General features: G+C 44.2%; 1 protein-coding gene and 1 long non-coding RNA gene across 14 annotated transcripts; one reads left to right on the forward strand and one right to left on the reverse strand.

Annotated features, from left to right (window-relative positions):
* Nucleotides 1-665: 665 nt before the first annotated feature.
* On the reverse strand, nucleotides 666-5,405 carry LOC113935515. Its single transcript, XR_003524059.2, has 3 exons — nucleotides 4,508-5,405; nucleotides 3,392-3,551; nucleotides 666-1,885 (listed from the first exon to the last, which is right to left on the reverse strand). It is a non-coding gene; the product is annotated as an uncharacterized LOC113935515 (long non-coding RNA).
* A 174-nt stretch (nucleotides 5,406-5,579) lies between these two features.
* Nucleotides 5,580-26,810, forward strand: ZNF667 (zinc finger protein 667). Of its 13 annotated transcripts, none has more exons than XM_027617489.2 (7): nucleotides 6,226-6,334; nucleotides 7,307-7,470; nucleotides 14,488-14,736; nucleotides 14,822-14,913; nucleotides 16,461-16,587; nucleotides 17,871-17,963; nucleotides 23,680-26,809. In XM_027617489.2, exons 3-7 carry the CDS (start codon nucleotides 14,682-14,684, stop codon nucleotides 25,257-25,259), a joined length of 1,947 nt encoding a protein of 648 aa, XP_027473290.1. In that variant the 5' UTR covers nucleotides 6,226-6,334; nucleotides 7,307-7,470; nucleotides 14,488-14,681; the 3' UTR covers nucleotides 25,260-26,809. The 13 variants fall into 13 exon arrangements, with proteins under 13 accessions (XP_027473298.1, XP_027473300.1, XP_027473290.1 ...); XM_027617490.2 differs by having other exon boundaries at nucleotides 6,246-6,326; XM_027617492.2 differs by lacking the exon at nucleotides 7,307-7,470 and having other exon boundaries at nucleotides 6,247-6,334.
* Nucleotides 26,811-27,037: the final 227 nt, after the last annotated feature.

Below are 27,037 nucleotides of genomic sequence, written 5' to 3' on the forward strand. Positions count from 1 at the left end.
AAAAAATAAATAAATAAATAAATAGTTTTATTTATAGTTTTGTAGTTTTATATTTTATAGAAAATGTTATATATTCATATTTATAAATTTTATGTAAGTTATATAAATTTTATATATAAAGCATGTTTTCTACATACATTTTATGTATAAATAGGTTTACAATTTTAAGTTTTTATGTTTATATGTTTATAGTTTGTTTTTAAATTATTTTTAGTTTTTAAAATATTAAAAAGATTTTATTTATTTGAGAGAGAGAGAGCGGGGGGAGAGCAGAGGGAGCGGGACAAGTAGACTCTGCACTGAGCGCGGAGCCTGACGTGGGGCTGGATCCCACGATCAGGAGATCATGACTCTAGCTGAAACCAAGAGTTGGACACTCAACTGACTGAGCCACCCAAGTGGCTATTTTTTTTCTTTTAAGATTTTATTTTTTATAGTAATCTCTATACCCAACGTGGGGCTCAAACTCACAACCTCAAGATCAAGAGTCACATGCTCCATGGACTGAGTCAACCAGGAGCCCCTATATATTTATAGTTATAATGTTTATATAGTTTATGTTTATAGTTTTTTAATATATTTTGCAAAACGATAGGTTTTGCATATAAATTTTATATATAAACATGTTTTCTTTATATATTTTATATATAAATATGTTGTTTTAAGTTTTTGTTTATATAGCTTATGTTTACAGTTTTATATTATACTCATATACACACATGCATATCACATCACAATCGATAGCATAAATTTCCAGTAGTGATTGGAGAAGTAAAATATAGGTCTGTGGGAAACAGAGGAGCCTATCCTTGGTCATCTGAGGACATGAAGTTCTGCCTGTCTGCCTAGTTGTACAATGACACAAAATATAATAGGCTGGCAGAGTTGTAGGTAAGAGTACATTTTATATAGGTGGTTCAACAAAATGAAATGATTTGCAAGAGTGTGCCTGCGTCTGTTGGTTGGGAACACCAACAGCCTCCTGTCCGGCCTCCAGACTGTGGGAAATTAATTTCTGCTGTTTATAAGCCATCTAGTTTAGTTACAGCAGGCCAATCTTAGCAGAGTAAGTAACGTAGTATAAATTTTTCCCATTTTTTTTTTATGATTAACTTGTCTGTGTCCTTATATATGAGTTGTTTTCTTCAAACAACCTATGATTTTTTTTTGTACCCAGGTTGTCGGTCTCTGCCTTTTGACTGGAACACTTACTCTTTATATATGCAGTATAGTTGCTGATGTACTTTGAGTTAAGGCTGACTCTTCCGTTTGCCCCACCTGCATGGTGACACTATGCAGAGGAGAGATTCGAAGAAAAGCACAGCTAAAGGAACTACTGTCATAGAGAATAAGAGAAACAACAGTTTTGACATACATGAATATGAGAGATGGGGGGATGTGGGAGGATTGAAAGTGGAAACAAAAAGAGTGAATGCTATGAAATGCGTTTGCGCAGTGGCCCAAAGGTATGCCCATGTGTTTGCTTAAGAACATTTTGGGCAAGCAATCATTTTTCCTGCTGATCTGCCTGGGACAGGTGTAAATAAACCAAGTGTAGGACTGCAGATGTAGATGGCTACACGTCGTGGGACACCTGACTAGTATGAGTTTGTTTTTACCACACAACAAAATGTCTCAAAATAGGCAGTTGTTACCCTTGGCTCAAAGGCTCCATGAGTCAGGGTCTGCGAAGAGCTGGTATGTGTGACTGAATGGGCCTTCTCCTCGTGGGCTTGAGAGCAGGAAGTCCTCTCAGCTCATTAAAGACAAGAGGCAGATGGCTACATGTGGCCGGCATATCCCTCTGCAGGACTCTCTTCTATCAGAGAAAGAGACATCCTTTCTTTCCTTTCCTGAATCCTCCAGAACACTTTGTTCTATAGTTCTGATGTGGGAAACAAAGGCAGAAGAAAAATTATTAAATTTCCTTACTACTTTCAGCCCACTGACAAGTCCTTGAAACAGGCAGAGTGACATTCCTCTAGGAATTCAGCTGCCCAGATGTTGACACTTTGCTAAGGGTAAAAGGCAATCCTAGCCCGACCCCGACCCCCATCCCACCCCCATCCCTTAAGTCTACTTTAACATGCAAAATTCCTTTGGAAACTTCTTTTATCTCTACGTCTCCCCCCCAAGATACATGTTGGCAATCATCCCCCAAGCATATGACCCACTGATATACATCTGAAGGGTCTCATGACTCAGGTTTTATTAGACAGTCATAAATTACTTTTTCCTAACAATAGCTAGCCCCCTGAAAGTCCTGAAAACCTTGCTTCCAAAATTCCTTACAGACTTACACAATCCCTAACCCCCTCCCAACTTGAAAGTATATAATGGGCCACTCCTCAGGACCCCAGTGCATCTCTTTCCTTTTTTTTTTTTAAGATTTTATTAATTTATTTTTGAGAGAGAGAGAGAGTGTGTGTGCGCGCACACACACAAGCAGGGGGAGGGGCAGAGGGAGAAGCAGGGAGCCCGATGCAGGACTCAATCCCAAGACCCTGGGATCATAACCTGAGCCAAAGGCAGATGCTTAACCGACTGAGCCACCCAGGCGCCGCCCCCCCCCTCCCCGTGCAGCTCTTTCTGCCCCCGGGTCCTCTCCCTGTGTTTTAATAAAACCACCTTTTGCAACAAAGATGTCTCAAGAACTCTTTCTTGGCCATCGGCTTCGAACCCTAACATCTTTCCTACATCTATCTCCATGATTTTGGAGACCACCTCTCTATTGTTATGATTCTACTATTTTATACCAGCATGGCAAGATACTTGGCACATAATAGAAACGAAAGAAAATACTGAATAAATGAAAGAATAAGTATACGAAAGTGGCTTAAGATCAAGCTCTAGAGTATCATTGTGACTTTGTGTCAGGAATTTCTGCCTTGAACCTGGGATCTCAAAATTTCATTTAAGAAATTGTGCAATGTCTCGGAAGCTCAGTTTTGTGTGCTTAAACTAGCAGTATTTATTTATCCATGCATTCATCCCCAAATTCATTTAGCAGCCTCAGGGTCTGTGGATGCCCACCCCTTGGTGAATTCCTTAGGGAAAGCACCTTCCCCAACAGCAGGTGTTTGCTTCAAGGTGTCAGCAGAATTCCAGAGGCCAGAGGGAAACTGACAGAACAAAAGACAAGGAATGGATTGTGGGTCTGGTTCTGGGACAAGCTTGTTGCCTTAGACAAGTTCACAGGATTCTTGGGAGAAGGCAGCCTCATTCAGAGAAATGGGCAGAACAGGGCCTCATCAGGATTTACATCTAACCCCTGGCTCTCTGGTTTCTCTATAGCCATGCAGTCTCTGGATGCATAAAACTTTCCTCAGTGCAGGGCTTCCCAAACTTTCCCACCAAAGTCTCCCTAAACAGCAGAAAGAAGGATACTCACTCTTGGGAGGTGGTCTAAGGAAAACACCCAAAGAACTGCCAAATTGCAGGTTTATCTTGAGGTTTCTTGGTTTTCTTGGCCATCCCCTTTGTTCTAGCACCACCAGGTACTCAGAAGAATCTTCCAGTTCAGGAAGCAACTTGCTCCAAGAAAAAAATCCCTGAAGGGGTGGGAAGGGCAGGGGTTTGGGAGTCAGCAAGACTTGGATTCGAAAATCAGCTCTGACCTTTACTAGCGCTGTGACTTTGGGTGAGTTACCTAACCTCCCTGTGCCTCCGTTTATGCACCTGGAAACTGGAGATTTCAGGAGAAATAACTCTTGAGTCAGGTTAAAAGGATTAAATAAAATCTTAAGTGTAGGGATGCCTGGGTGGTTCAGTGGGTTGAGTTATCTGCCTTCAGCTTAGGTCACGATCTCAGGGTCCTGGGATCTTGGACTCCCTGCTAGAGGGGAGTCAGCTTCTTCCTCTCTCTCTCCCCCTGCCCTCCTCCACCCCCATTCATGTACGCTCTCTCTCCCCCAAATAAAAATTTAAAGACACAAAACAAAAACCCTTAAGTGGAAATGACACTTTTGAGCAGGGGCTGCAATGTGCGAGCTGCTAGCAGCGGTGGTGGTAGTAAAAGCCCTGATAATAATAATACCTGTTAACTGCTATTTTGATTATCACTACCACCTTGTCACACAATTGGGAATCCAAAAATTAGTCCAAAAATTACACATTTAATACCTAGCCCCAAGAACTCGTTCGTTCATAGGGTCACACCAGCACAATCACAAACCCTGGGTTTCCCCCACACGGGCGGCAATATCGTGCTTTATAATAAGAAATACGTATTTGCTGTTTGCCCCTTCTTGGCACTGAGCTCCAAACCGCTGGAACTTCCTAAGGGATGAGAGAGCGAGGGGTGTCTTTTGTTATGTTAAGGCGCTGCACTGCGGCGGCAGGGGTGAGGGAGGCGGTAGGGCCGAGGGACGCCCACGGTGGGGGCTGGTGGCCAGGGGAAACAGCCAGGTGATTAGAGGGTTGGACCTCTCCGTCCCAGCCCCCACCTCTGTGGAGGGGCTGGACATTTCCATCACCAATGGCCAAGGGTTTAATCAATCACGCGTACCTAACGAAGCCCCCCGCCAACGGGAGGGGGTCGAGGGCGCTTCCAGGCTGGCGAACGCCGCGCGGGCCCTGGGGCGGTGGGAGCTGGGAGCCCCTTCCCCGTCTTCATCGGTCCCTGCCCGAGCACGTCCCTTTAGGACAACTGGTGATGGCGGAAGTAAAACAACCCTCCACAGGCGCTCTCGGCGCGTCAGTCCAGCCCGAGGCGGCGGGGCCCTGGAAGCCGGCCTGCGCACCGAGACCTGGCGTCGGACCCGGCGCGGGCGCGGCCCCGGGCGTCCGAGCGTCAGACTCAGGCTGAGTAAGGACGCGCGCTGGGGCCAGAGAGCGGTGCGAGGGTGGGGAGAGAATGCTCACGGTGCAACGGGAACGAAAACGCAAAAACGGAGTCTGCACACGCAGAGCCAACAGTGGTCTCACACACACACGACCACAAAAACAGCCGCACACGTACGTCCGCAGGGTGCACTTGCACAAACGGCAGCCTGTGCACACGCACGTTTATTTTCTGGGATCCCTACACACACACACACACACACACACACACCCTCCCCACAATCACAAAAGCTGGGATCCAGGGCCAGAGGGTAGTTTAGGTTCTGTGGACAACACACATTTGTGTCACAGCTACTCAACTCTGCTGTTGTGCAAAAGCACGCAGAGCCTACACATACACATCCAAAAGCGGTGTTTCCCCTCACACACAAAACAACGCGATCACAAACGCAGGCCCCACAACACACACGCACTGCCACAACCTGGGCCTCTCGTACGCAGACGCCCAGGCGGCACGAGCGGGTCCAGCCGCACACCTCAGAGACTCACTACCGCCGGGGCGGGGGGGTCTCAGGCGCCGCCGCAGCGCCCGCGCCGCACGTCACCACGCGCCGCAGGGGCCCCTGGGAAATGTAGGCTGCGGGCCTGGGAAGGACGCGCCTCGCAAAGGACACTGGGGTTCTTCGTTCTACGTAGGCGCCAGTGAGACTCCAGTGCGAGCCTTGAGGCGCATCCCTGCTCCGTCCCTCTCGCGGGTCACTTCGACGGGCCTGACGGATCTTTGCCAGCGCAAGCCGGGGTCCTTCAGTCGCACCCTTCAGTTTGGGGCCTGGCCTTCCAGGGCCGCACCGCACGGCACCCCGAAGGCTCCCAGGGGTCGCAGACTGAGCTCGCAGTGCGCACGCGTGAGTGCGCGCGGCAGCATCCGCGGGTGAGCCCGGCTCCCAGTCCCGCTGAGCCCTGGCGCGCTCCCGGGCGGGAATCTGCGGCTGTGCACGCAGTGAGGGCAGCCGACTGCAGCGGCTGGGTTTGGTTCAGTGGATCGCGGAAGGACAGCGCCTCAGGGCATCTACGTGACGTAACAGGAGGAGAGCGCCCGCGGACCGCGCGGTGGAGTCGGTGCGTGCGCGCGGCCCTGCGTGAGGAGTGGGGTGGTGCAGGGGCGGGGCCTGGCGGGGCGCGTGCGGCGGCGCCCCCAGGACGGCTCTGACTGCGTGAGAGCGCCTTCGTATGTGTCTTGCGTGGGCGGGCGGGGGGTGGGGCTCCGGCCCTTCCTGTGGGGAGGTCCCCGGAGAGATGAGTGAGCGCGTGCGCGCCGCGTGGCTTTGTTTAGGGGCGGGGCCGGGCGCTCTAGGGGACGCCCCGGGGGTGGGGCGGCGGCCGGTCTACGTGTTGCTCGTGTGAGGGGGCGGGGCCGGCGGGTGCGCCTGGGGTCAAGGAGGAGAGTGCGCAGGCGCGGGGGGCGCGGGCTGCTGCGCAGCTGTTAGAGTGGGCGCCGCCTGGACGCGACCCCCGAGGACTGAAGTGAATGGGAGTGCTTGTCTGTGAGACGGTGGGGTCGCGCGGCGGTGCGCGGCCGTGGGGCTGCGCGGGGTCGAGGCGGTGCGAGGTCGTGACGTGGGGTGGGGTCTGGGCCCGGGACGGTGGGGGTCCTGAGGCGGAGCTCGGGCTGCGCGCCCGGAGGCCTGGGACTGTTCGGGACGCATGCTGGCGTCGCGTGCTGTGGGATGAGGCGGCGGCGGTGTGTGTGGGACGGGCGCGTGTTCCAGGGCCGTGTAGTGCCCCTGGGCGGCGCGGGGCGTTTGGGAGAGGGGAGCGGGCGCTTGTGGGCCCAGGCAGCGGAAGTGTGCAGGCGGCGCTGAGGCTTCGTTGGTGGAGCGCGTTCGTGTGTGTGCCTCGGACCGGTGGGGCCGGTGCTCACCGTGTGGAACGGCTGTGGGCTTGCCCTGGGTGACTGCGCCCGAGCGAGCGTGTCTGCTCCCGCTGCGCTGGCGTCTCTCCCCCGGCGGAAGGTTCTGAGCGGCTGCGCGGGCTGCCCGCCTCGGTGGGGGGGGGAGGAGGGGAGGAGGGCGGGCGGCGGGCCCCTGGGGGAGGGGGGAGGGGGGAGGGCGGGCGGCGGGCCCCTCGGTGAGGGCGGGAGAAGTGAGCGGGTGACGCGCACGAGACACCCAGCGCAGAGCGGCCGGTGCCGTGGGTTGTCGTGCTGGGTCGCCTGTCCGGTGCCGGGGCGGACGTGGGGGCGTGGTGGTGAATGCTGCGGGGGCTTCCGTCTCAGAACTGAGATGAGGGTCCGACGGTGGAGCGCGGTGCTCCTTCGTGTGTGTTTGGAGGGAGAGTAGGGCCCACTGTGGCCCTTGGGACCTGTGGCTGCGGACGGCGGCTCCTCTCCTTTCTAACCAGCGTCGCGGAGCACAGACTTTGGGACTCCAGGTTCTCACGAGTCGTGCGACTTGAGAGAGGTTTCTGACGTCCCCAGCCCCTCGTTTCACTCCCCCAGTGGGGATGATAGTAGCACTGATCCTAGGCTTGTGGCGAGTATGAAGTAGAACGGTACGTGACACCAGGAAGCGACGTGGGAGTGAGTGCTTGATTGTTAAATAACGACCCCGAGGATCTCGCAGCCAGCCACCTAGAGAGCAGAATTCACAGGAAGAAAAGCAGAAGTTGAGCCCAGAGTAAAGGTTTCAGGTCAGCATATGAAATAAACCTAAGTCTAGGCTGGAGCTGAGGTTCAGAATGTTCTGGTCGGGATCCTGGGAGGGCGGTAGTGGGGTGTAGGAGGGGAGACCAGGAGTACGGGGTCTTCAGGACGGAGATGTCCCTAGGGAGCCTGTGAGGTGAATAACCTGGGTTGGGAAGTAGCAGGGCCCGCGGGGGAGCATCCCCCCGTAACACAGGGATCTGGAGGTGTTTCTGTGTCTAGACCAGGGTTTCTCATTCTTTGCATTGTGGATACTTTGGGCCAGATCATTTTTTGTTTAGGGGTGTGTATATGGTGGTGGGGGGAGGGGCTGCCCTACCTATTGTAGGAAGTGGTCTCTGTACCCCAGATGGCAGCAGCACATCCCCCGCCGGCCCCAACTGTGAAAGCAGAAATGTTTCCACACATTGCCAGGTGTCTCCTGAAGGGCAAAATCACCCCAGTTGAGAATCACTGGTGTATAGAGCCATGATGAGGGCACACCATGGACTTTACCAAGGTGTGAGGATAGGGAGGAGAGTGAGGGGGCTGGAGGAGAGAAGTGATAAAGGGATGATGTTCTTTAGATGAGAAACTCTCTGGGGTCTGTGGTCTGGGTAGGCTCTAAGAGGCTTCACTCATTCGTGTAGTGGCCTGCCCTGGGTCAGGCAAGGTGCTAGTTAACTGACAAGACAGAGATTACTACTCCTCTGGAGTTTGCATTTTGTAAGAAGACAGTTCAGTTTATATTGACTGGTCATAAGTGTTTGGAGAAATAAAGCAGGGTGAGGAGATTATGGGTTAAGCACAGGATCAACACCCAGGCTTCCCATCTCATTCAACTCCAAAGCCAGTAATAATGGCCACCAGCAGTGACTTGATGGTTATCCTTTCGGAAGGGAATCCGAGTTTGGCTTTGAGCTTATCACAGACTTTTTTCTTAAGTACTAAGGTCTGGGTTTCAGTGGGGTGGTGGGGGGTGGCGGTTGTGGGGGTGTCAGATCTTCCACACTGCCCCCTGAGGCTCATAGAGACTGGCATAATGGTTCTAAACTATGGCGTCCTGGGGCGCCTGGGTGGCTCAGTCAGTTAAACGTCTGCCTTTGGCTCATGTCATGATCTCTTGTGCTGTCTCTCGTATAAATAAATAAAATCTTTAAAAAATAAAATAAACTGGGGCTCCTGGGTGGCTCAGTCGTTAAGCGTCTGCCTTCGCCTCAGGTCATGGTCCCAGGGTCCTGGGATTGAGCCCCACATCAGGTTCCCTGCTCAGCGGGAAGCCTCCTCCCTCTCCCACTCCCCCTGCTTGTGTTCTCTCTCTCACTGTGTCTCTGTCAAATAAATAAATACAATCTTAAAAAAATAATAAAGAATAAACTATGGCTCCCTATTAGCATCACCTTCGAAAGCTTTTATTTATTTTTTTTAAAGATTTTATTTAAGAGAGAGCGTGTGTACTCATTGTGCACGAGTGGGGGAGGGTAGGGCAGAGGGAGAAGCAGACTCCCCGCTGAGCAGAGAGCCCGATGTGGGGCTCTATCCCAGGACCTTGGGATCATGACCTGAGCTGAAGGCAGACGCTTAACCAACTGAGCCACCCAGGCACTCGATCATCTTGGAAATCTTTTTTAAAAAATGCCCAGGGGCGCCTGGGTGACTCAGTTCAGCCTCCATCTCTTGATTTCAACTCAGGTGTTGATCGTGGAGTCGTGAGTTCAAGCCCCATGTTGGGTTCCACACTGGGTGCGGAGCCTACTTTAAAAAATGCCAAGCCACTCAACAACACCCAAAGAACAAATAATCCAATCAAGAAATGGGCAGAAGACATGAGCAGACATTTTTCCAAAGAAGACATCCAAATGGCCAACAGACACATGAAAAAGTGCTCAACATCGCTCGGCATCAGGGAAATCCAAATCAAAACCTCAATGAGATACCACCTCACACCAGTCAGAATGGCTAAAATTAACAAGTCAGGAAAAGACAGATGTTGGCAGGGATGTGGAGAAAGGGGAACTCTCCTACACTGTTGGTGGGAATGCAAGCTGGTGCAGCCACTCTGGAAAACAGTATGGAGGTTCCTCAAACAGTTGAAAATAGAGCTACCATACGATCCAGCAATTGCATTACTGGGTATTTACCACAAAGATACAAATGTAGGGATCTGAAGGGGTACGTGCACCCCAATGTTTATAGCAGCAATGTCCACAATAGCCAAACTGTGGAAAGAGCCAAGATGTCCATCAACAGATGAATGGATAAAGAAGATGTGGTGTATATACACAATGGGTTATTATGCAGCCATCAAAAGGAATGAGATTTTGCCATTTGCAACGATGTGGATGGAACTGGAGGGTGTTATGCTGAGTGAAATAAGTCAATCAGAGAAAGACATGTATCATATGATCTCACTGATATGAGGAATTCTTAATCTCAGGAAACAGTGTTGCTGGAGTGGTGGGGGGTGGGAGGGATGGGTTGGCTGGGTGATAGACATTGGGTAGGGTATGTGCTATGGTGAACGCTGTGAATTGTGCAAGACTGTTGAATCAGATCTGTACCTCTGAAACAAATAATGCAATATATGTTAAGAAAAAAAGAAGAAGATAGCAGGAGGGGAAGAATGAAGGGGAGTAAGTTGGAGGGGGGGACGAACCATGAGAGACGATGGACTCTGAAAAACAAACTGAGGGTTCTAGAGGGGAGGGGGGTGGGGGGATGGGCTAGCCTGGTGATGGGTATTAAAGAGGGCACATTCTGCGTGGAGCACTGGGTGTTATGCACAAACAATGAATCATGGAACACTACATCAAAAGCTAATGATGTAATGTATGGTGATTAACATAACAATAAAAAAATTAAAAAAAAATGCAAAGCCAGTCCCCAGAGATTCTGATTCAATTGATCTGCCATCAGGCACAGCCACTGGTATTTATTAAAAAGCTCCCAAGACATTCTAATGTACAAACAAGGTTGAGAGCTGTAGCTCTGAGCTTGCTTGAGGAATGAGGTAAATTGATTTGGTAGAGGGAGGGGAGGATTATGAGTGACCAGTGCTTTCAGTATTTTTTCTAATGCAGTCCTCACAGCTGTGCTTTCCTGCAATAGGGACATTCCTAGCCCCGTCCTATAACTGAGGAAATTTGTTCCCATGTAAAGCAGAGAAATGTCAGGGCTCACATTCATGTGCAAAGCCCTTGTTTTCTGTTACAGTTGGACTTGGGTCTTTAAGGAAAGTGTCTTCAATATGTCTGGCCTCTGGGACTGGCAGGTTCAGAGTAGAGGTGATCTTCAAATATTTGACAGATGGTACAGCAAAAGCAGACTTTGAAAGGAAGCAGTGAGATTATGCATTAAATGGCTGGTTGTCCAGTACTGTTGGACCTGCCCCAACTCAGTGCTCAGCACAGTCCTCTAGGATCTTGGAGATGTTGGGGCTGAGAGGAGGGACCCTAGTTGTCTGCCCCTGAGGGAGGCATGGCCACTGCCCAGGAACTCTTTGAAACTTGTTTCCATCCAGGTTTTTGCCATCCTCACTTTAGGGTGAAGAATTAGCTTTGTGTTAAATTTAAATGGCAGAGCCCTTTTCTCACACTATGTTTGAGATTCAGAAGACAGGCCAGGTGTACAGCTCTCCCCTGAGATAGTGTGAGATTCATGCTATTTTATTTGTGTTGTTTTGAAGAGGTAGTTATGCGTGAAACACAAATGCAAAGTATAGATAGGGAAAAGTGAGTTTCGAGTTTCCTTTCCCATGCCAAGTGATCTAGTTCCCTTCTTCAGAGACAGTCACTGTTAATGACTTCTTGATTATATTTCCAGAACTTGTCTGCCTTTTCAAACTCAGATGTTGGTTTTCTATGTTTTCTTTTTTCTAAGTTTTTCTGTACCTTTTCCTCTATCATTACACCACATCATGGAGATCATTTCATGCAATACCTGTAGAGTAGGTTTCTCAACCTCGGCACAGTTGATGTTTGGACCAGATTGTTCCTTCCTTTGGGGGGTGCCATCTTGTGTAATGTAGGGTGTTGAACAGCATCCTGGCCTCTGCCCACTAGATGCCAGGAACACACACCCTGTTGTGACAACCACAGATGTCCCCACACATTGCAGGTATCCCCTGGGTGCAAAATTGCCCCCGTTGAAGAAGCACTGATGTAGTGCTATTTTGTTCCTTTTAAGATCTACATGGTGTCCCATTATGTGTACATAACACTCACTTAGCCATTTTCCTATTGATGGGCATTTTGGTTATCTCTAATCTCTTGATGACTTACATTTGGTAAGTACTGGCACTGCTCCAAATGTGTTACATGTTTTCATTCATTTAATCTTCCAAACAGCCCTGTGGAATCATTGTTACTTGCCCCATTTGCCAATTGAGGAAGCTGAGGCCTAGAGAGGACATGAGAGTTCACCCAGAGGAGGGTAGCAGAGTTAGAGGTTGAACCCAGACAGCCTCCATGCTCATGCCCTTCACTGTAGAACCATACTGCCTCTTCCTACAAGCCTTGCCACAGTGAATACCCTTGTGTGTCATTTTATCCATATGCAAGGACTTCTAAAGACAAATACCAGAAATGAGGTTTACTGTGTTAGAGGGGATATGTACCTTCAATTTTCAAAGATTTGCCGAATTACCCTCCACTGAGGTGGTGCTAATTTCTCTCCTGTCTGCACTGTATGAGAATTCTACCCACAGCCTTCTGAATGGGTCTCAGGCTTCCTTGGTCTTTTGGATGCTTGGTGTATAGTGAATAAAAGGGATAAGGCAGATGAGAAATTACTGTGTGCCTGTTGCTGAAGATAGCTCCTATAAAGATAGCTCATGTCAACTTCATAACAGCTAAGGGTGAGGTAGGTTTTCTTTACCCCAATAATTGGAAGAGGCAAATTTTGAATCCAGAATTATTTAATATCAAACTGCTGTTCTTTCCTCCCCAGCAGTGCTGAGTTCCTCAGAGAAAATTGTTTTGTGGGCAAGAATTGTACTTTTCTAATTTGGGGTACATGGCTGAGTACAAACAGCTATGAGAAACCGCAGGATGGACATGATACCACTTCCTGCAATAATCTGTTCTACTTGAGGAATTGGAAGGGAAAAACCAAGGGATGTATTTATCTGGTAAATAGTTTAAAATTTAGGTTTTTATTAATTAGATTTATATTAATACAAGCTCAGATTTATTATGATGTAGGATACCAAAGTCATGTGGATGCTTCAAAATGAAACAGAACCAACCAGCAGAAGTTTTCTATAATGACAAAGCTGCTTTGGGTTCTGTCCTGGACCACAGAACCAGGCATTACCTCTACAGTTTGGAGATAGTAGTTAAAAGTAGGAGAACTCCGGGGCAAAGAATACAGCTTTGTTCTCAGAGACTCTCTGGCAGTGGAGTGCTGGGGCTGGCTCACACTAGATCACAAACCTGTTGTGTACACCTTTCCCCAGTTCTGTGCTCTGTGCTCAGTGACATGAGTTTGGTAGCTTACAGTGGGGCCCTCATGGGAGTGTTTACACCATGGAAATTGGCAGGTGCTACAAATCACCCAGCATAACCCTGTCCTGGAGTCTAATGCAGAGAGAATTCAGGCATCTTAAGACTCTGGGTAGGTCCCTTTGTCTCCACTTTCTGCATGAGGGAAGCCTTGCTCAGCACACAGAATGGAAGTCCAGGCCACTTAGTTACTGAGCCACAACTCCTCAACCTTAACGTGCTGTGCTGCAAATCTCCCCAAGTCCTGTGGCCACTCTGATAAAACAGAGTGGCCCTTCTTTTCACTACATCTGTATCTTTGGGGTCAATACCCAGTAGTGCAATTCCTGGGTCATAGGGTAGCTCTATTTTCAACTTCTTGAGGAACCTCCATACAGTTTTCCAGAGCAGTAATTTTTATTGTTTGATCTGTATGTGTGTATGTGTTTGTTTATTTTTAAAGATTTTATTTATTTATTGACAGAGCACAAGCAGGGGGAGAGGCAGAAGGAGAGGGAGAAGCAGACTCCCCGCTGAGCAGGGAGTCTGATACGGGACTTGATCCCAGGACCCTGGGATCAAGGCCTGAGCCAAAGGCAGATGCTTAACTGGCCAGGCGCCTCTTGATCTGTATTTAAATTTCATAAAACTTACCTTTGGAAAAGTAGATTCTCACACCCAGTTGTTTCAAACATTCTTCAAAGTTTTACAGTAACTAAATCAAGGATCAGTTTTTAATTTCAGATTAAATTCTAATTCGTTAATTTTAATATTATTAATACTTTAGTGATTAATTAATTGAAACTAAATAACGTTAAACACTCAGTTGCACTAGCCTTATTTCCAGAACTCAGTTGTCACCAGTTGCTAATGGTATGCATGTAGAACAGCATAGGTGCATAGTGACTCAGTGATGGGCCTAATCCATGCCACTGAATTTCCCTGCTGGATTGACACATACCCTGCCTAATGAATTGCCTCTTCAGCTCTTGCATCCCCACCACCTCTCACCAACATACACAGTTTATTCACCACATAGCCACCCAACAAATTTTGTTAAATGTTAAGTCAGATATGCCACTCCTCAAACTCGTGCTCCCTCAATGATGTCTTATGACATTTAGGATCAGTTCCAAACTGCTCACAACCCCTTTCATGATGTGGCCCCTCCTGAACTCAGCCATCTCACAGACCACCACTCCCCACCTCACTCATTCTGTTTCACACCATTTACTTCCCTCCACATACCAAGTACACACCTGCTCCAGGGCCTTTGCACTTACTGTACCTCACAATGCTCTTTTCCAGGCGTTCAAGTGCCTCACACCTGCACTACATTCAAACCTTGACTCAATGTTGCATCCTCTGGAGGCCTCCCTCAACCACCCCATCACTCCACCCCCTGCTCTGGTATTGTTGGGTTGTGTTTTATTTTTATAGCAATGATCTCAGCTGACACTGTGTTCTATATGAACTTACCATCCATGGTGGAATGTAAGGTACAGGGGAGCTGGTACTTCTTCTCTAACTCTGCTCTTTCCCCAGCACCTAGGACGATGCCTGGCACATACTAGACACTTAACAAATGCTTGTCAAATGGATGGATAGCTGTCTTCATGTCTCATTTGCCTCCTCATCTGGAGCCTTCTGTGATCTTGGGAACAGATAGCATTGGCTGTGCCCCTTCCCAACCCTGAGAAGGGGCAGGAATGCTGCAGAAGATATTCTGACCTCCCTCCATGTGTGTCTATGCACCTGTGTATATGTGTGCATGCACGTGCATGTGTGACCAGGGTGAGGGATCCGGGGGTTCTTATCCTAGAGACTCTGGGACCACCCAAAAGGCCCTGTCATCCTCATGACTTCTCTTCTCCCACAGCCCCACCTTCTCTGCACTCTGCCCTTCTCCAGATGTGGAGCCTCAAGGGGGAGGAAAGGATGCCTGCCGCACGAGGGAAGTCCAAGTCCAAGGTAAATAGTGATTGTTCTTGCAGGGAAGTTCCATCTTGTAAGACATGGGTCATTTGCTTTCCTTCCATGGAAACTTCCTGCCTGACAGAATCCCATCCAAAATCTGGTCTCTGTTTCCTCCATCACCACGGAGGGTAGGAGCATGAGAAGAGCTCCAGCAACCCATGTAACCACTCACCACCCTCCTCTCCTTTTTTCTCAGTGTGCATATGGCCATTCACCTATTTGTTTAGCATCTCCAGGTTGTTTGCCTAGGCTGCTCCGGAGACGGAAGAGGAGAGCCACCATGATTTCTCAAGGTAGACATGAGTGCCTAGGCAGGATCTCCTGAGGCAGAGGAGGATTCGAGGTTGTGCTCTAGAGTTAATCTGTTAATGTCCCTTTGTTTTTACTTGTATAGCCCATATTTACAAGGAGGAAATCTCTCTAATTTTAAGAGATTCCACATAACCTTGTATTCAGATTGGGTTCGTTGGAACCAGGCCAGTGAGTCAACCTTCTGTTAAAAACCATGCTTCACCACTTTAGATGATGAAGTGATTTTCTAAAATAAACATCTTGGATGCAATTTCTCTAACAAACACTTTTGCCCTCTAAGTTATGTGTTCCCTGTTGCTGCTCTAACAAAGTTCCACAAATTGAGCTGCTCAAAACACCACGTTTATGGTGCACAGTTTGTGGGTCAGAGATCAGGCACAATGCAGCTTGGCTGGATCCTCTGCTCTTGGTCTCGCAAGGCTGAAAAAAGGTGTTGGCTGGCTGTGTGGTCACATCTGAGGCTCTTCAAAACTCATTGTTTATTAGCATATTCAGTTTCTTCTGCTTTCCATGTGGCCGCCTTCCATCTTCAAGCCAGCAATAGCAGGTCAGATCAGGCTTCAGATCTCTCCAACTTCCCTTTCCACTCTCCTCTTCCAGCTGGAGAAAATTTCCCTACTGTTACAGGCTCCTGTGATTACATCATCTGCCTAGATAATCGAGGATCATCTCCCTATTTAAGATCAAGTGATCAGTAACCTTGGTTAAATCTACAAAGAACTTTTGGCCCTGTGTAGTTGAGTCCTGTGCTCTTTAGAGAGTATGTAGTTAGGGGCATGAATCAGAAGCCAGACTGCCCAGATTGAACTCCCAACTCCCCCGTTCACTCGTTTGGGCCCTTCCTTCCATAAGTCACCCTCCTGTTTCTGGGCTTCCATTTCCTGATATGTAGCATTGCTGTGATTCTCTCAGCAGTGCCCCAGTCACTGGCTAACATGGGTCGGTACCTATAGGGTGCTTAGAAAAATGCTCTGCCTTTGTCAGTGCCCAGTAAATTCAAGTTGATACTGCTTTTTATGGCACATAGTTTTTAATAATAGCTATGTCGTATTGTATTGTGTTGTATTTATTTTATTTAATGCACTTGCTACTCTTGGCCTCAGAACCTCAAGTGTTTCCTGAATAGATTCCTGGCACCGTGGATCTCCCATGTTTGGGACAAATTCCTTGTTTCCAGCCATGTGGAAGCATAAGCCTGTGGTGAAAGGACATGTGATTTTCTGTTTCAGGTGCCAGTGACATTTGGGGATTTGGCCATCTACTTTTCCCAGGAGGAGTGGGAATGGCTGAGCCCCATTCAAAAGGATCTGTATGAAGATGTCATGTTGGAGAACTACCAGAACCTGGTCTCTCTCGGTAAGGCTCTCTCCACCCCATAATCCACAACCAACCCATTGTGGGACATAAATTAGTCTAGTTAGTAAAACAGAAGCCACTGCCCGTTTGGGTTTTTTTAACAGCTTTATTGCTGTATAATTCACATGCTCTACATACAAAGTATATAATTCAGTGGTTTTTAATGTATGCACAGAGTTGTACATCCATCACCCGTCTGTTTTAGAACATTTTCATTACCCCAAAAGAAACCCCATATCCATTAACAATCAGTTTTCATTCCCCTTGCCCACTAATTCCTCCAGATTAGGTAAACACTAATCTGGTTTCTGTCTCTATGAATTTGCCTGTTCTTGGCCTTTCATAGAATCATAAGTATGTGGTCCTTTGTGGCTTCCTTAACTTAATGTTTTTGAGGTTCATCTACATTGTAGCGTGTATCAGTACCCCCTTTTCATGGTCAATAGTATTCCACATTTTGTTAATCCATTCATCAGTTGATGGGCGTTTGGGCAGTTTTTCACTCTGTGGCAATTGTGAATATTAACGTATGAGTTTGTGGACGTATATTTTTATTTTTTCATTTTTCCTAAGTATATACTTAGGAGTGGAATTGCTATCACACAGTAACTATATATGTAACCTTTTGAGGATACCTGGTTGTTTTGAGAGAATTTAATATGAGGAATCTATTTAACAAGTATGATTAATGGGTAAATAGTGGACAAAATAATACAGAGTTGGTAACCACAGGATGCAGGCACCATCCTTGGGTTAGGGATACAAAGGGGAGAGTTTGGGGGTTTTTAGGACTTAGAGGAAGGGACTCAGACTTCTGAAGGAAGAGAGAGGTGTGCTGACTAGTCTGTTTCTACTCATGAAGGGTCAGGATGAGGCTAATTCTGAGAGTGTAGGGAAAAAAAGAAGCAGAATTAAAACCAGCAGAGCCCCTGTTGGTGGATGCTGACAGGGAGCTTCTGGTGAAGAAGTATAGTTTGCAGAGCCCCAGCCCCTGCACACAAAACAGATCAGAGAAGGGTGGGATTGGAGCTGAAAGGCAGCAGCTTAATGGCCAGCCTCAGGAGTTTCTGGTTTGATTTTTCAAGAGAATAATTGGCTTTGTAGAGTTAGAAATGAGCAGTTCTGCTTGCTATAACTGAACTTGGCTGTCCTCCTCCAGCTGCCCTTCATGTCCTCTGTGCTCCCTTTGTGCTCATAAATCCCCATCCCGTTGACACGGGGCTTGGCTCTGACATCTGTGGCACCCATGTCATGCTCAGTGCTGATGTTTTTCCTGAATGCAGGACTTTCCTTTCGGAGGCCAAATGTGATCACCTTATTGGAGAAAGGGAAAGCACCTTGGATAGTGGAGCCAGTGAGGAAACGCCGGGGCATGGGTGAGTGACAGAAAATCAAGGCTTACTTGTTGCTGTTGTTTGTAAGAGCACCTTCCATCTTGAGAGGGCAACCTCTTGAAGATGTTTGCAGACTGCCAGTTTCCATACCTTAAAGGCCCCAGGCCTGTAAAGAAAATCTCGTCTCTAGTGTGAGCCCCCAGAAGAATAACCAACATTTAATAAACCCTTCCTAGGTACCAGACATGCTTCTAAGTACAGGTTCCTCCCAGTCCTATAAGGTAGGAACTATTATTATTCCTGTTTTATTTATGAGGAAACCAAAGATCAAGGAAGTTCAGTGACTTGCCTAAGGTAACCCAGCTAGGAAGTGGCAGCAGAGCTGGGTTTGAACCCCAAATTCTGGTCTCAGAAGCTCAGCTCTTAATGCCTTTATCCCCACCTATCACATTCCCTGCCTTAGCATATTCCACCTTCTCTCATGATAGCATTGCTAATGGTAATGTTCAACCTTGCATGGTTTTCTTCATTCTTTGAAAAAAAAATATTTTCCACAACTGTTCATTTTGACTACTTTCTAAGAACTTGTTCCCTTTTCTGATAGATTTCTCTTTGGTTAGGTTATTTTTACTTAACAGTTCTATGAGTGGTTTTTTGTTGTTGTTGTTGTTGTTGTTTTGTTTGTTAAGTAGGGTCCACACCTAGCATGGAACCTAGCATGGGGCTTGAACTTAATGACCCTGAGCTCAAGAGTCAGACTCTTAACTGACAGGCACCCCTGAGTTTTTTTAATTGTAAAAAAAAATCATAACATTGAATTTATCATCTTAACTGTTTTATTTTTATTATTATTTTTTATTATGTTAATCATACATTACATCATTAGTTTTTGTCATCTTAACCGTTTTAAAGTGTAGCGTTAAGTATATTCACGTTGTTGTGCAACAGATATCCAGAACTTTTCCATCTTGTAATAACTTTTGAAACTATATTTACGAAATACTAATTCTCCCTCCACCCTTCCACCTAGCCCTTGGTAGCCACCTTTCTTTGTATTTGTCTGATTTTGATTACCATGGATACTTTGTATGAATCAAGTCATACAGTATTTGTCCGTTTTTTTGCTGAGCAAAATTTCCTTGAGCTTTATCCATGTTGTAGCATGTGACAGGATCTTCTTTTTTTTTTTTTAAGGCTGCATAATATTTCATTTTATATATCACATTTTCTTTATCCATTTATTAGTGGATATTTGGGTTGTTCTGCTTCTTGGCTACTGTGAATAATGCTGCAACGAACATAGGAGTACAGATATGTATTTAAGGTCCTGATTTCAAATTTTGGGATATGTACCCAGAGGTGGGATTGCTGGATCATATGATAGATCTATTTTTTATTATCTGGGGAATCTCCATACTGTTTTCTTTCTTTTTTTTTTTAAAGATTTTATTTATTTGACAGAGAGAGACACAGCGAGAGAGGGAACACAAGCAGGGGGAGTGGGGGAGGGAGAAGCAGGCTCCTGGCTGAGCAGGGAGCCCGATGCGGGGCTCGATCCCAGGACCCTGGGATCATGACCTGAGTGGAAGGCAGACGCTTAACGACTGAGCCACCCAGGCCCCCCCCCTATAGTTCTTTATATATTCTGTATATTAGTCCCTTATCTGATAGACGATTTGTAATCATTTTCTCTTACTCCATAGGTTGCCTTTTCACACTATTTTTTTTTTTTGACATGCAGATGTAGTCCCATTTGTCTTTTGTTGTTGTTGCCTGTGCTTTTTGGTGTCATATCTGAGAAATTAGTGCCAAATCTAATATCCTGAACCTCTCCACCCAATGTTTTCTTCTAAGAGTTCAATAATTTTAGATCTTACATTTAGGTCTTTAATCAGTTTGAGTTAATTTTTGTGTAAGGTGTAAGGTAAGGGTCCAGGATCATTCTTTTGCATGTAGATAGCCAGTTTTCCCAACACTGATTGTGGAAGAGACTGTCCTTTCCTCATTGAGTCATCTTGGCTCCCTTGTTGAAAATCATTTGACTAGATATGCGAGAGTTTATTTCTTGGCTTTCTATTCTGTTCTATTGGTCTTTATCTTTTTTCCACTACCACACTGTCTTAATTGCTGTTGCTTTGTAGCAACATCTGCGTATCAAAAGAAATAGTCAGTAGTGACCAACTGACTGAGCCACCCAGGTGCCCCAAAGTTGTGTTTTATTTTCATTTAGTTCAAAATATTTAAAAATTTCTTTTGTGATTTCATGTGTTATTTAGAAATGTATTATTTAATCTCCAAGTAGTTAGGGATTTTCCAGTGATATTTCTGTTACTGATTTCTAGTTTAATTTCACTGTGGTCTGAGAGCATTGTGTCATTTCTTTTATTTGTTAAGCTATGTTTTAAGGTCCAGAATGTGGTCCATCTTGATGAATGTTCTATGTGAGTTTGAGAATAATGTGACTTCTGCTACTGTTGAATGAAGTAGTCTATAGATGTCAGTTATATCCAGTTGAATTGAAGGTATGGTTGAGTTCCACTAACTGATTTTTCTGCTTTCTGGATCTTTTCATTTATGAGGGATGTTGAAGTGTCTTAACTATGATAGTGGACTCATATATTTCTCCTTGTGGTTTTATCAGTTTTCATCTCTTGTAATTTGATGCTTTGTTGTTCGGCATATGCCCACTAAGAATTGTTATGTCTTCTGAAGAATTGATTCCTTTATCATTATATAATGCCCCCCTTTATCCATGATAACTTTCAGTGCTTTTAAGTCAGCTCTGTCCAAAATTAATATAGCTACTCCTGCTTTCTTTTGATTTGTGTTAGCACGGTATGTTTTTCTCCATTCATTTACTTTAAATCTGTGTCTTTATATCTAAAGTGAGTTTCTTAATAAGCAGCACACAGTTGGGCTGTGTTTTTTAATTCACTCTGAATTAGATTAAATTCAATCTCTCTTAATTGGTTTAGACTGTTGACATTCAAAGTGATTATTGATATAGTTGGATTGATATCTACTGTATATATAATACTTACATTTGTTGTCTTTATTCTTCCTGTTTTTGTCTTCCACTCTTTTTCTGCCTGTTGTGGTTTTATTTTTTAATTTAATTTAATTTTTAAAAAGTTTTATTTATTTATTTGAGAGAGAGTGGGGGAGAGGGAGAGGGATAAGCAGACTCCGTACTGGCAGGGAGCCCGATGAGGGGCTTGGTCCCAGGACCCTGGGATCATGACCTGAGCCAAAGGCAGATGCTTAACTGACTGAGCCACCCAGGCGCCCCTTCCTATTGTGGTTTTATTTATTTTTTATTTATTTATTTTATTATGTTAATCACCATACATTACATCATTAGTTTTTGATGTAGTGTTCCATGATTCATTGTTTGCGTACAACACCCAGTGCTCCATGCAGACCTATTGTGGTTTTAAATGAGCATTTCTATGATTCCATTTTCTGTCCTTCCTTAGCATATCAGATATATAGATATAGGTATAGGTATCTATATATATATCTTTTTTTTTTTTTTTAAGTGGTTGCCCTAGAATTTACACATTTACAGCTAATCCAGGTCCACTTTCAGATAACACTGTACCACTTTATGGATAGTGTGAGTACCTTATAATAATAAAATAATGGTAATTCCTTCCTCCTATCACCTGTATCATTGCTGTCATTCACTTCATTTATATATATGTAAGCAAGTATGTGTATATAAGCAAATATGTATGTATTTGCATGTATACATAGGATAAATACAGAAGCATACACAATTGAATACATTGTTTCTGTTATTTTAAACAAACTATTATTGTTTAGGTCAATTAAGGGATTTTTTGTCTTCACTTATTCTTTCTTCATTGCTTTTCCCTTCTCTGTGTAGATCCAAGTTTCTGACTTGTTATTATTTTTCTTCTAACAGACCTCTTTTAACATTCTTGCAGGACTGCTGGTCACAGATTCCCTCAATATTTATTTGTCTGAAAGTCTTTTTTTCTCTCACTTTTGAAGGATATTTTTACAGAGTACAGAATTCTAGGTTGGTGGTTTCTTTCTGTCACCATTTTAAATATTTCACTCCACTCCTCTTGCTTGCATGGTCTCTAATAATTTGGATGCAATTCATTGTTCCTCTGTATGAGGTCTTTTTTCCCCTATGCTGTCTTTCAAGAATTTTTCTTTATCTTTAATTTTCTGCAATTTGAAAAAGACATGCCTAGGTATTGGTTTCTTAACGTTTTTCCTGCTTGGTGTTCTCTGAGCATCTTGAATCACAATTTGTTGTCTGACATTAATTTGGGAAATACTCATTATTGCTTCAAATGTTTCTTCTCTCATTTCTCTTTTTTTTATCCTCGCATTCTCATAACACATTTGTTACTTCTTCTGTAGTTGTCCCACAGTCTTTGGATAGTCTAGGGTTTATTATTTTGTTTTGTTTTGTTTTGTTTCCCAGTCTTTATTTGCTTTCTGGTTTTTAAGGATTCTGTTGATAAGTTAGCTCACAGAATCTTTCTTCAGCTATGCTAAATCTACTAATAAGCCCATCCAAGGCATTCTTCATTTTTGTTACAGTGTTTTTGATCTCTATTATTTTGTTTTGATTCTTAGTGTTTCCATCTCTTTGCTTACATTGCCCATCTCTTCTAATATGCTGTATACTTTATCTCTTAGAGCCCTTAACATTAATCAGTTTTAAATTTCTGGTCTGATAATTCTAGCATCCCTGCCATATCTGAGTCTGGTTCTGATGCTTGCTCTCTCTCTTCAAATTGTGTGTTTTGCCTTTTGGTATGCCTTGTAATTTTTTCTTAATGGCCAGAGGGGATGTACCAGGTAGAAAGAACTGTTGTAAACAGTTAGTGATGAGGTGGGTGAGGTGTGTTGGGATGGGACACATTTTATGGTCCTAGGATTAGGCCTCAGTCTTTTAGGGTGCCTTTGCCTCTGGAGTGTGAACATCACAAGTTTCTCAGTCCATCCCCATCCCCGCTGCCCCCTAGGAGGGACAGGAAGCAACCGGAGTTGGAGGCAGTGGTTTGTACTTAGCTTCTTACTTGTTAGGGTGAAGTTGTGCTTTCTAAGCCTCTTACATGAGGAACTGGACACCAGAAGTCCAGTTGTTGTTTTTTAAAGATTTGATTTTAAGAATACATTTTAAAAATGTACAACTTCACAAAAAAATTTACTTTATTGAGACCTAATTTACACATTGTAAAATTGTAAAATTCACCCATTTTAAGTGTATAATTCAGTGGTTTTTGACAAATTTAACAAGTTGTGTAGCCATCACCATAATCTAGTTTTAGGATATTTTTGTCACCCTAATAAAAGTCTTCATGTCCATTTACAGTTAATTCCTATTTCCACCTCCAGCCCCAGGCAACTACTAATTTATTTTCTGTCTGTAGTTATCTTCTGTCATTTTAGACATTTCATATAATAAAAGTACATTTATCCAATGAAGAATCTATGGAGTTTAATGTAGCATATGGTATGAATTTATCCTACAAATAAAACTTTCATTTTATTCATTTCAAATTGCAGGATTTCCTGAATTCTAATTATTAAATATTTCTATAAAGCCCTTATGTTAAAATTACAATAAGAGACTAAAAAGTTACTGTCTTAGTTGTCATCGTTGTTATTATGTTTGATAAGTATTATTATTATCATCATTGATAATGACTGCACAGAAGCTTCATTTTTCCAGCATAGGAAAACAAATATTGAATTTCTTGCTATCTTTCAGACTCAGGGTCTAAATCTGAGACCAGGAAGTTACCTCCAAATCTGTGCAACAAATCTGGGCAAAGCATCTATCAGAAACCAATTTCTGCATCACAGAAAGTTCCCACAGGAAAGAGAGGCTGCAAGAAGAGTTCAGTTCTAATAAAACCCAGGAAGGTGCACTCAGGGAAGAAATCTTTAAAATGTAATGACTGTGGGAAAACCTTTGGTCAAAGCTTATCTCTTAAACTTCATCAGAAATCTCATACTGGAGAGAAGCCTTATGAATGCAGTAATTGTAGAAAAGCTTTCAGACAGATCTCATCCCTCATTCTTCATCAGAAAATTCACAGTGGAAGGAAAAGCTATAAATGTGATAAATGTGGAGAAAGCTTCATTCAAAGAACATCTCTTATTCTACATGGGAAAGTTCATGATGGAAAGGAAACTTTTGACTATGGGAGGGCCTTGAGTCAGTGCCCACCTCCCAATGTGGGCCAGAAAATTAATTTTGTTGAGAACATCCACCAGTGTGGAAAGTGTGGGAAAGACTTCATTCGAATGTCATCCCTATTACTTCATAAGAAATTTCACAGTGGAAAGAAAATTCATAAATGTAGTAAATGTGGGAGAGGCTTCAATAAGAAATCAGCCCTTGTTATACATAAAAGAAATCATACTGGAGAGAAAACCCATGAAAGTGAGAAGGCATTAAGTCGGAGTCCACAGCAGAAAAGTCACCATTTAGAGAATCCTTATAAATGTAGAGCATGTGGAAAATCCTTTAATAGGATTTCATCCATTATGCTTCATCAGAGAATTCACACGTCAAAGAAAACCTATAAATGTGATAAATGTGAGAAGGTCTTCAGGCGGCTTTCAACCCTTATTCTACATCTAAGAATTCATAATGGAGAGAAACTGTACAGATGCAGTAAATGTGAGAAGGTCTGTAATCGGCATTCATCCCTTATTCAACATCAGAAAGTTCATACAAGGAAAAAGAAACTGTTTGAATGTAAGGAATGTGGAAAGATGTTTTCTGGAACTGCCAACCTTAAAATACATCAGAACATTCATTCTGAAGAGAAACCTTTCAGATGCAATAAATGTAGTAAAGTTTTTGGCCGTCAGTCATTTCTTATTGAACATCAGAGAATTCATACTGGAGAAAAACCCTATCAGTGTGAAGAATGTGGAAAAGCCTTCAGTCACCGAATATCTCTTACTCGACATAAGAGAATTCATACTGAAGATAGACCCTATGAATGTGATCAGTGTGGGAAGGCCTTCAGTCAGAGTGCACACCTTGCCCAACATGAAAGAATTCACACTGGAGAAAAACCATATACGTGCAAAACATGTGGGAAGGCCTTTAGTCAACGCACATCCCTTATTCTACATGAAAGAAGTCATACTGGAGAGAAACCCTATGAATGTAATGAATGTGGGAAGGCATTTAGCAGTGGCTCAGATCTTATTCGGCATCAGAGAAGTCATTCTTCAGAGAAACCGTATGAATGTAGTAAATGTGGGAAGGCATATAGTCGGAGTTCATCCCTGATTCGACATCAGAATACACATTCTGAAGAAAAAGCCTAAGTTTGTTTTAAATATGTGAAAGCATAGAGTGAGGCTTTCAAAGTAGCAGAGACCAAGGCATAGGAAAATGCATTTGTTTATAACATAAATTTTGTAAAAATGGGACCATTTGATGATGTGTCCCACTTTGAAAGCCAAAGAGCAAAAGTCATCGGTGACTTTGACCAGGTGATTTGTAATCAACTGAGGCAATGACCTTATCATAGGTCTTAATTTCAAAATAGCAAGCTTGGATGATCGGATCAGTCATTTTTAATGAATACTACTCATTTGATAAGAATTAGTGATATTTTATTTCCAGTGTAATTTAAAGCTATTTCATCAGTCACATACGACAAAGTAGAACTGCAAAGTCCGTATTTCTGGATGGGGCTTTTGAGCCTGATTTAAAGTCACATGAAGAATGAGTTTGAGTTTGTCTCTTAGGACTGGAACCATCACAAATAAGAGATTTCCTGGGCAAACCAGGGTGCTACTTCCAGCCGGCAGAAAATTGTGGGTGAGAAAAGAGAAGAGTGAGTCTTCAAGTAGATAAAGAGAGCACTCATAATTGTGTAAATCAGTTGAGTCATTACCATATTGTCTCCATATGAAGATATATGATACTCATCGTGTGAAAAATCTAACAAGCCTGAGACAGGCTAATGGGAAAAAAGAAACCAGAGAAATGAGAACTTAAAAGCAGGGAGAAATTATTTGCTACTGTTTTATTGAAAATAAATTTGTCTTTATTTATATAAATAAATATTGGTATTTTCATGTAAGAACCCTGGCGTGCAGTAAGTGATTGGTGGAAAATGAGATGCCATTTCTTGTATATGTCCTCTAAAAATTCATATTTCGGACCCCTAACCTCTAACGTGATGGTATTTTGAAATGGGACCTTCGGGAGCTACTTAGGGATAGATGAGGTTGTAAGGGTGCATCATGATAGGATTAGTGTCTGAAAAAAAGAAAGGATGCCAGAGAGCTTGCTCTTTCTACTTGGTGAAGATACTGCAAGAAGATGGCTGTCTATAAGCCAGGAAGCTAGCCTTCACTACCATCCAACCATGTGACACCCTGATCTCGGACTTTTAGCCTCCAAAACTGAAAAGTAAGTTTCTTTCATTTAAGTCACCTAGTCTGTGGTATTTTTGTTATGGCAGCCCAGGCTGGCTAATACAGGGGGAAATACCCTGAATTTATGTACCAGGCTATTTTCCTGTCCACTAATCACCATATATAATAAGTTTTAGTCTCTGTTTCCAGCTTATGCGAAGTATGTGAGAAATAAAATCAGAGCTCTTGTTTGTTACTGGGCTATATACAGTTGCACTCTTCTGCAAAAGCCATTTTTTAAAAACACCCATATTCTGTTACAGTAACTGAAATGCATGACCACATGGCTTTAGGTCACTCTAACTGTGACCACAACTGGGAAAATAACATCCAGATTTGTGAAGGGTAAGCATGCATACAGGTTAACAGAACAGCTAGTTTTCATTTACACTTGTCATAGTAGTTCTGTAAAATCAGCATAAAATATTTCTGACACTTGGAGCAAATAGGTGAGCAAATAACACAGGAAAGGCTCATGGAGAGGCATGTCTATTCTCCTTCCCCTTCCATAACCTTCCCTTTGTTTAATTCCTCTGCCAATCTACCATAGAGATTGTTTTTTAATCATTGGTCACAAACCATATACACACACACGCACACACACACGCACACTAATAAGACACTGCCTTGCTTACAGAGTTTTTGTTTTGTTTAAGATTTTATTTATTTATTTGACA

The sequence above is a fragment of the Zalophus californianus genome, chromosome 17, assembly GCF_009762305.2.
Source record: "Zalophus californianus isolate mZalCal1 chromosome 17, mZalCal1.pri.v2, whole genome shotgun sequence".
Classification (NCBI taxonomy): domain Eukaryota; kingdom Metazoa; phylum Chordata; class Mammalia; order Carnivora; family Otariidae; genus Zalophus; species Zalophus californianus.

What these genes read in the sequence shown, in the direction of transcription:
- ZNF667 (XM_027617489.2), top strand. Translation starts at nt 14,682, where the DNA reads ATGTGTGTCTATGCACCTGTGTATATGTGTGCATGCACGTGCATGTGT. An exon ending in GAGGGAAGTCCAAGTCCAAG is followed by an intron (nt 14,914 to 16,460) that starts GTAAATAGTGAT and finishes TTTCTGTTTCAG; the next exon opens with GTGCCAGTGACATTTGGGGA. An exon ending in GAGGAAACGCCGGGGCATGG is followed by an intron (nt 17,964 to 23,679) that starts GTGAGTGACAGA and finishes GCTATCTTTCAG; the next exon opens with ACTCAGGGTCTAAATCTGAG.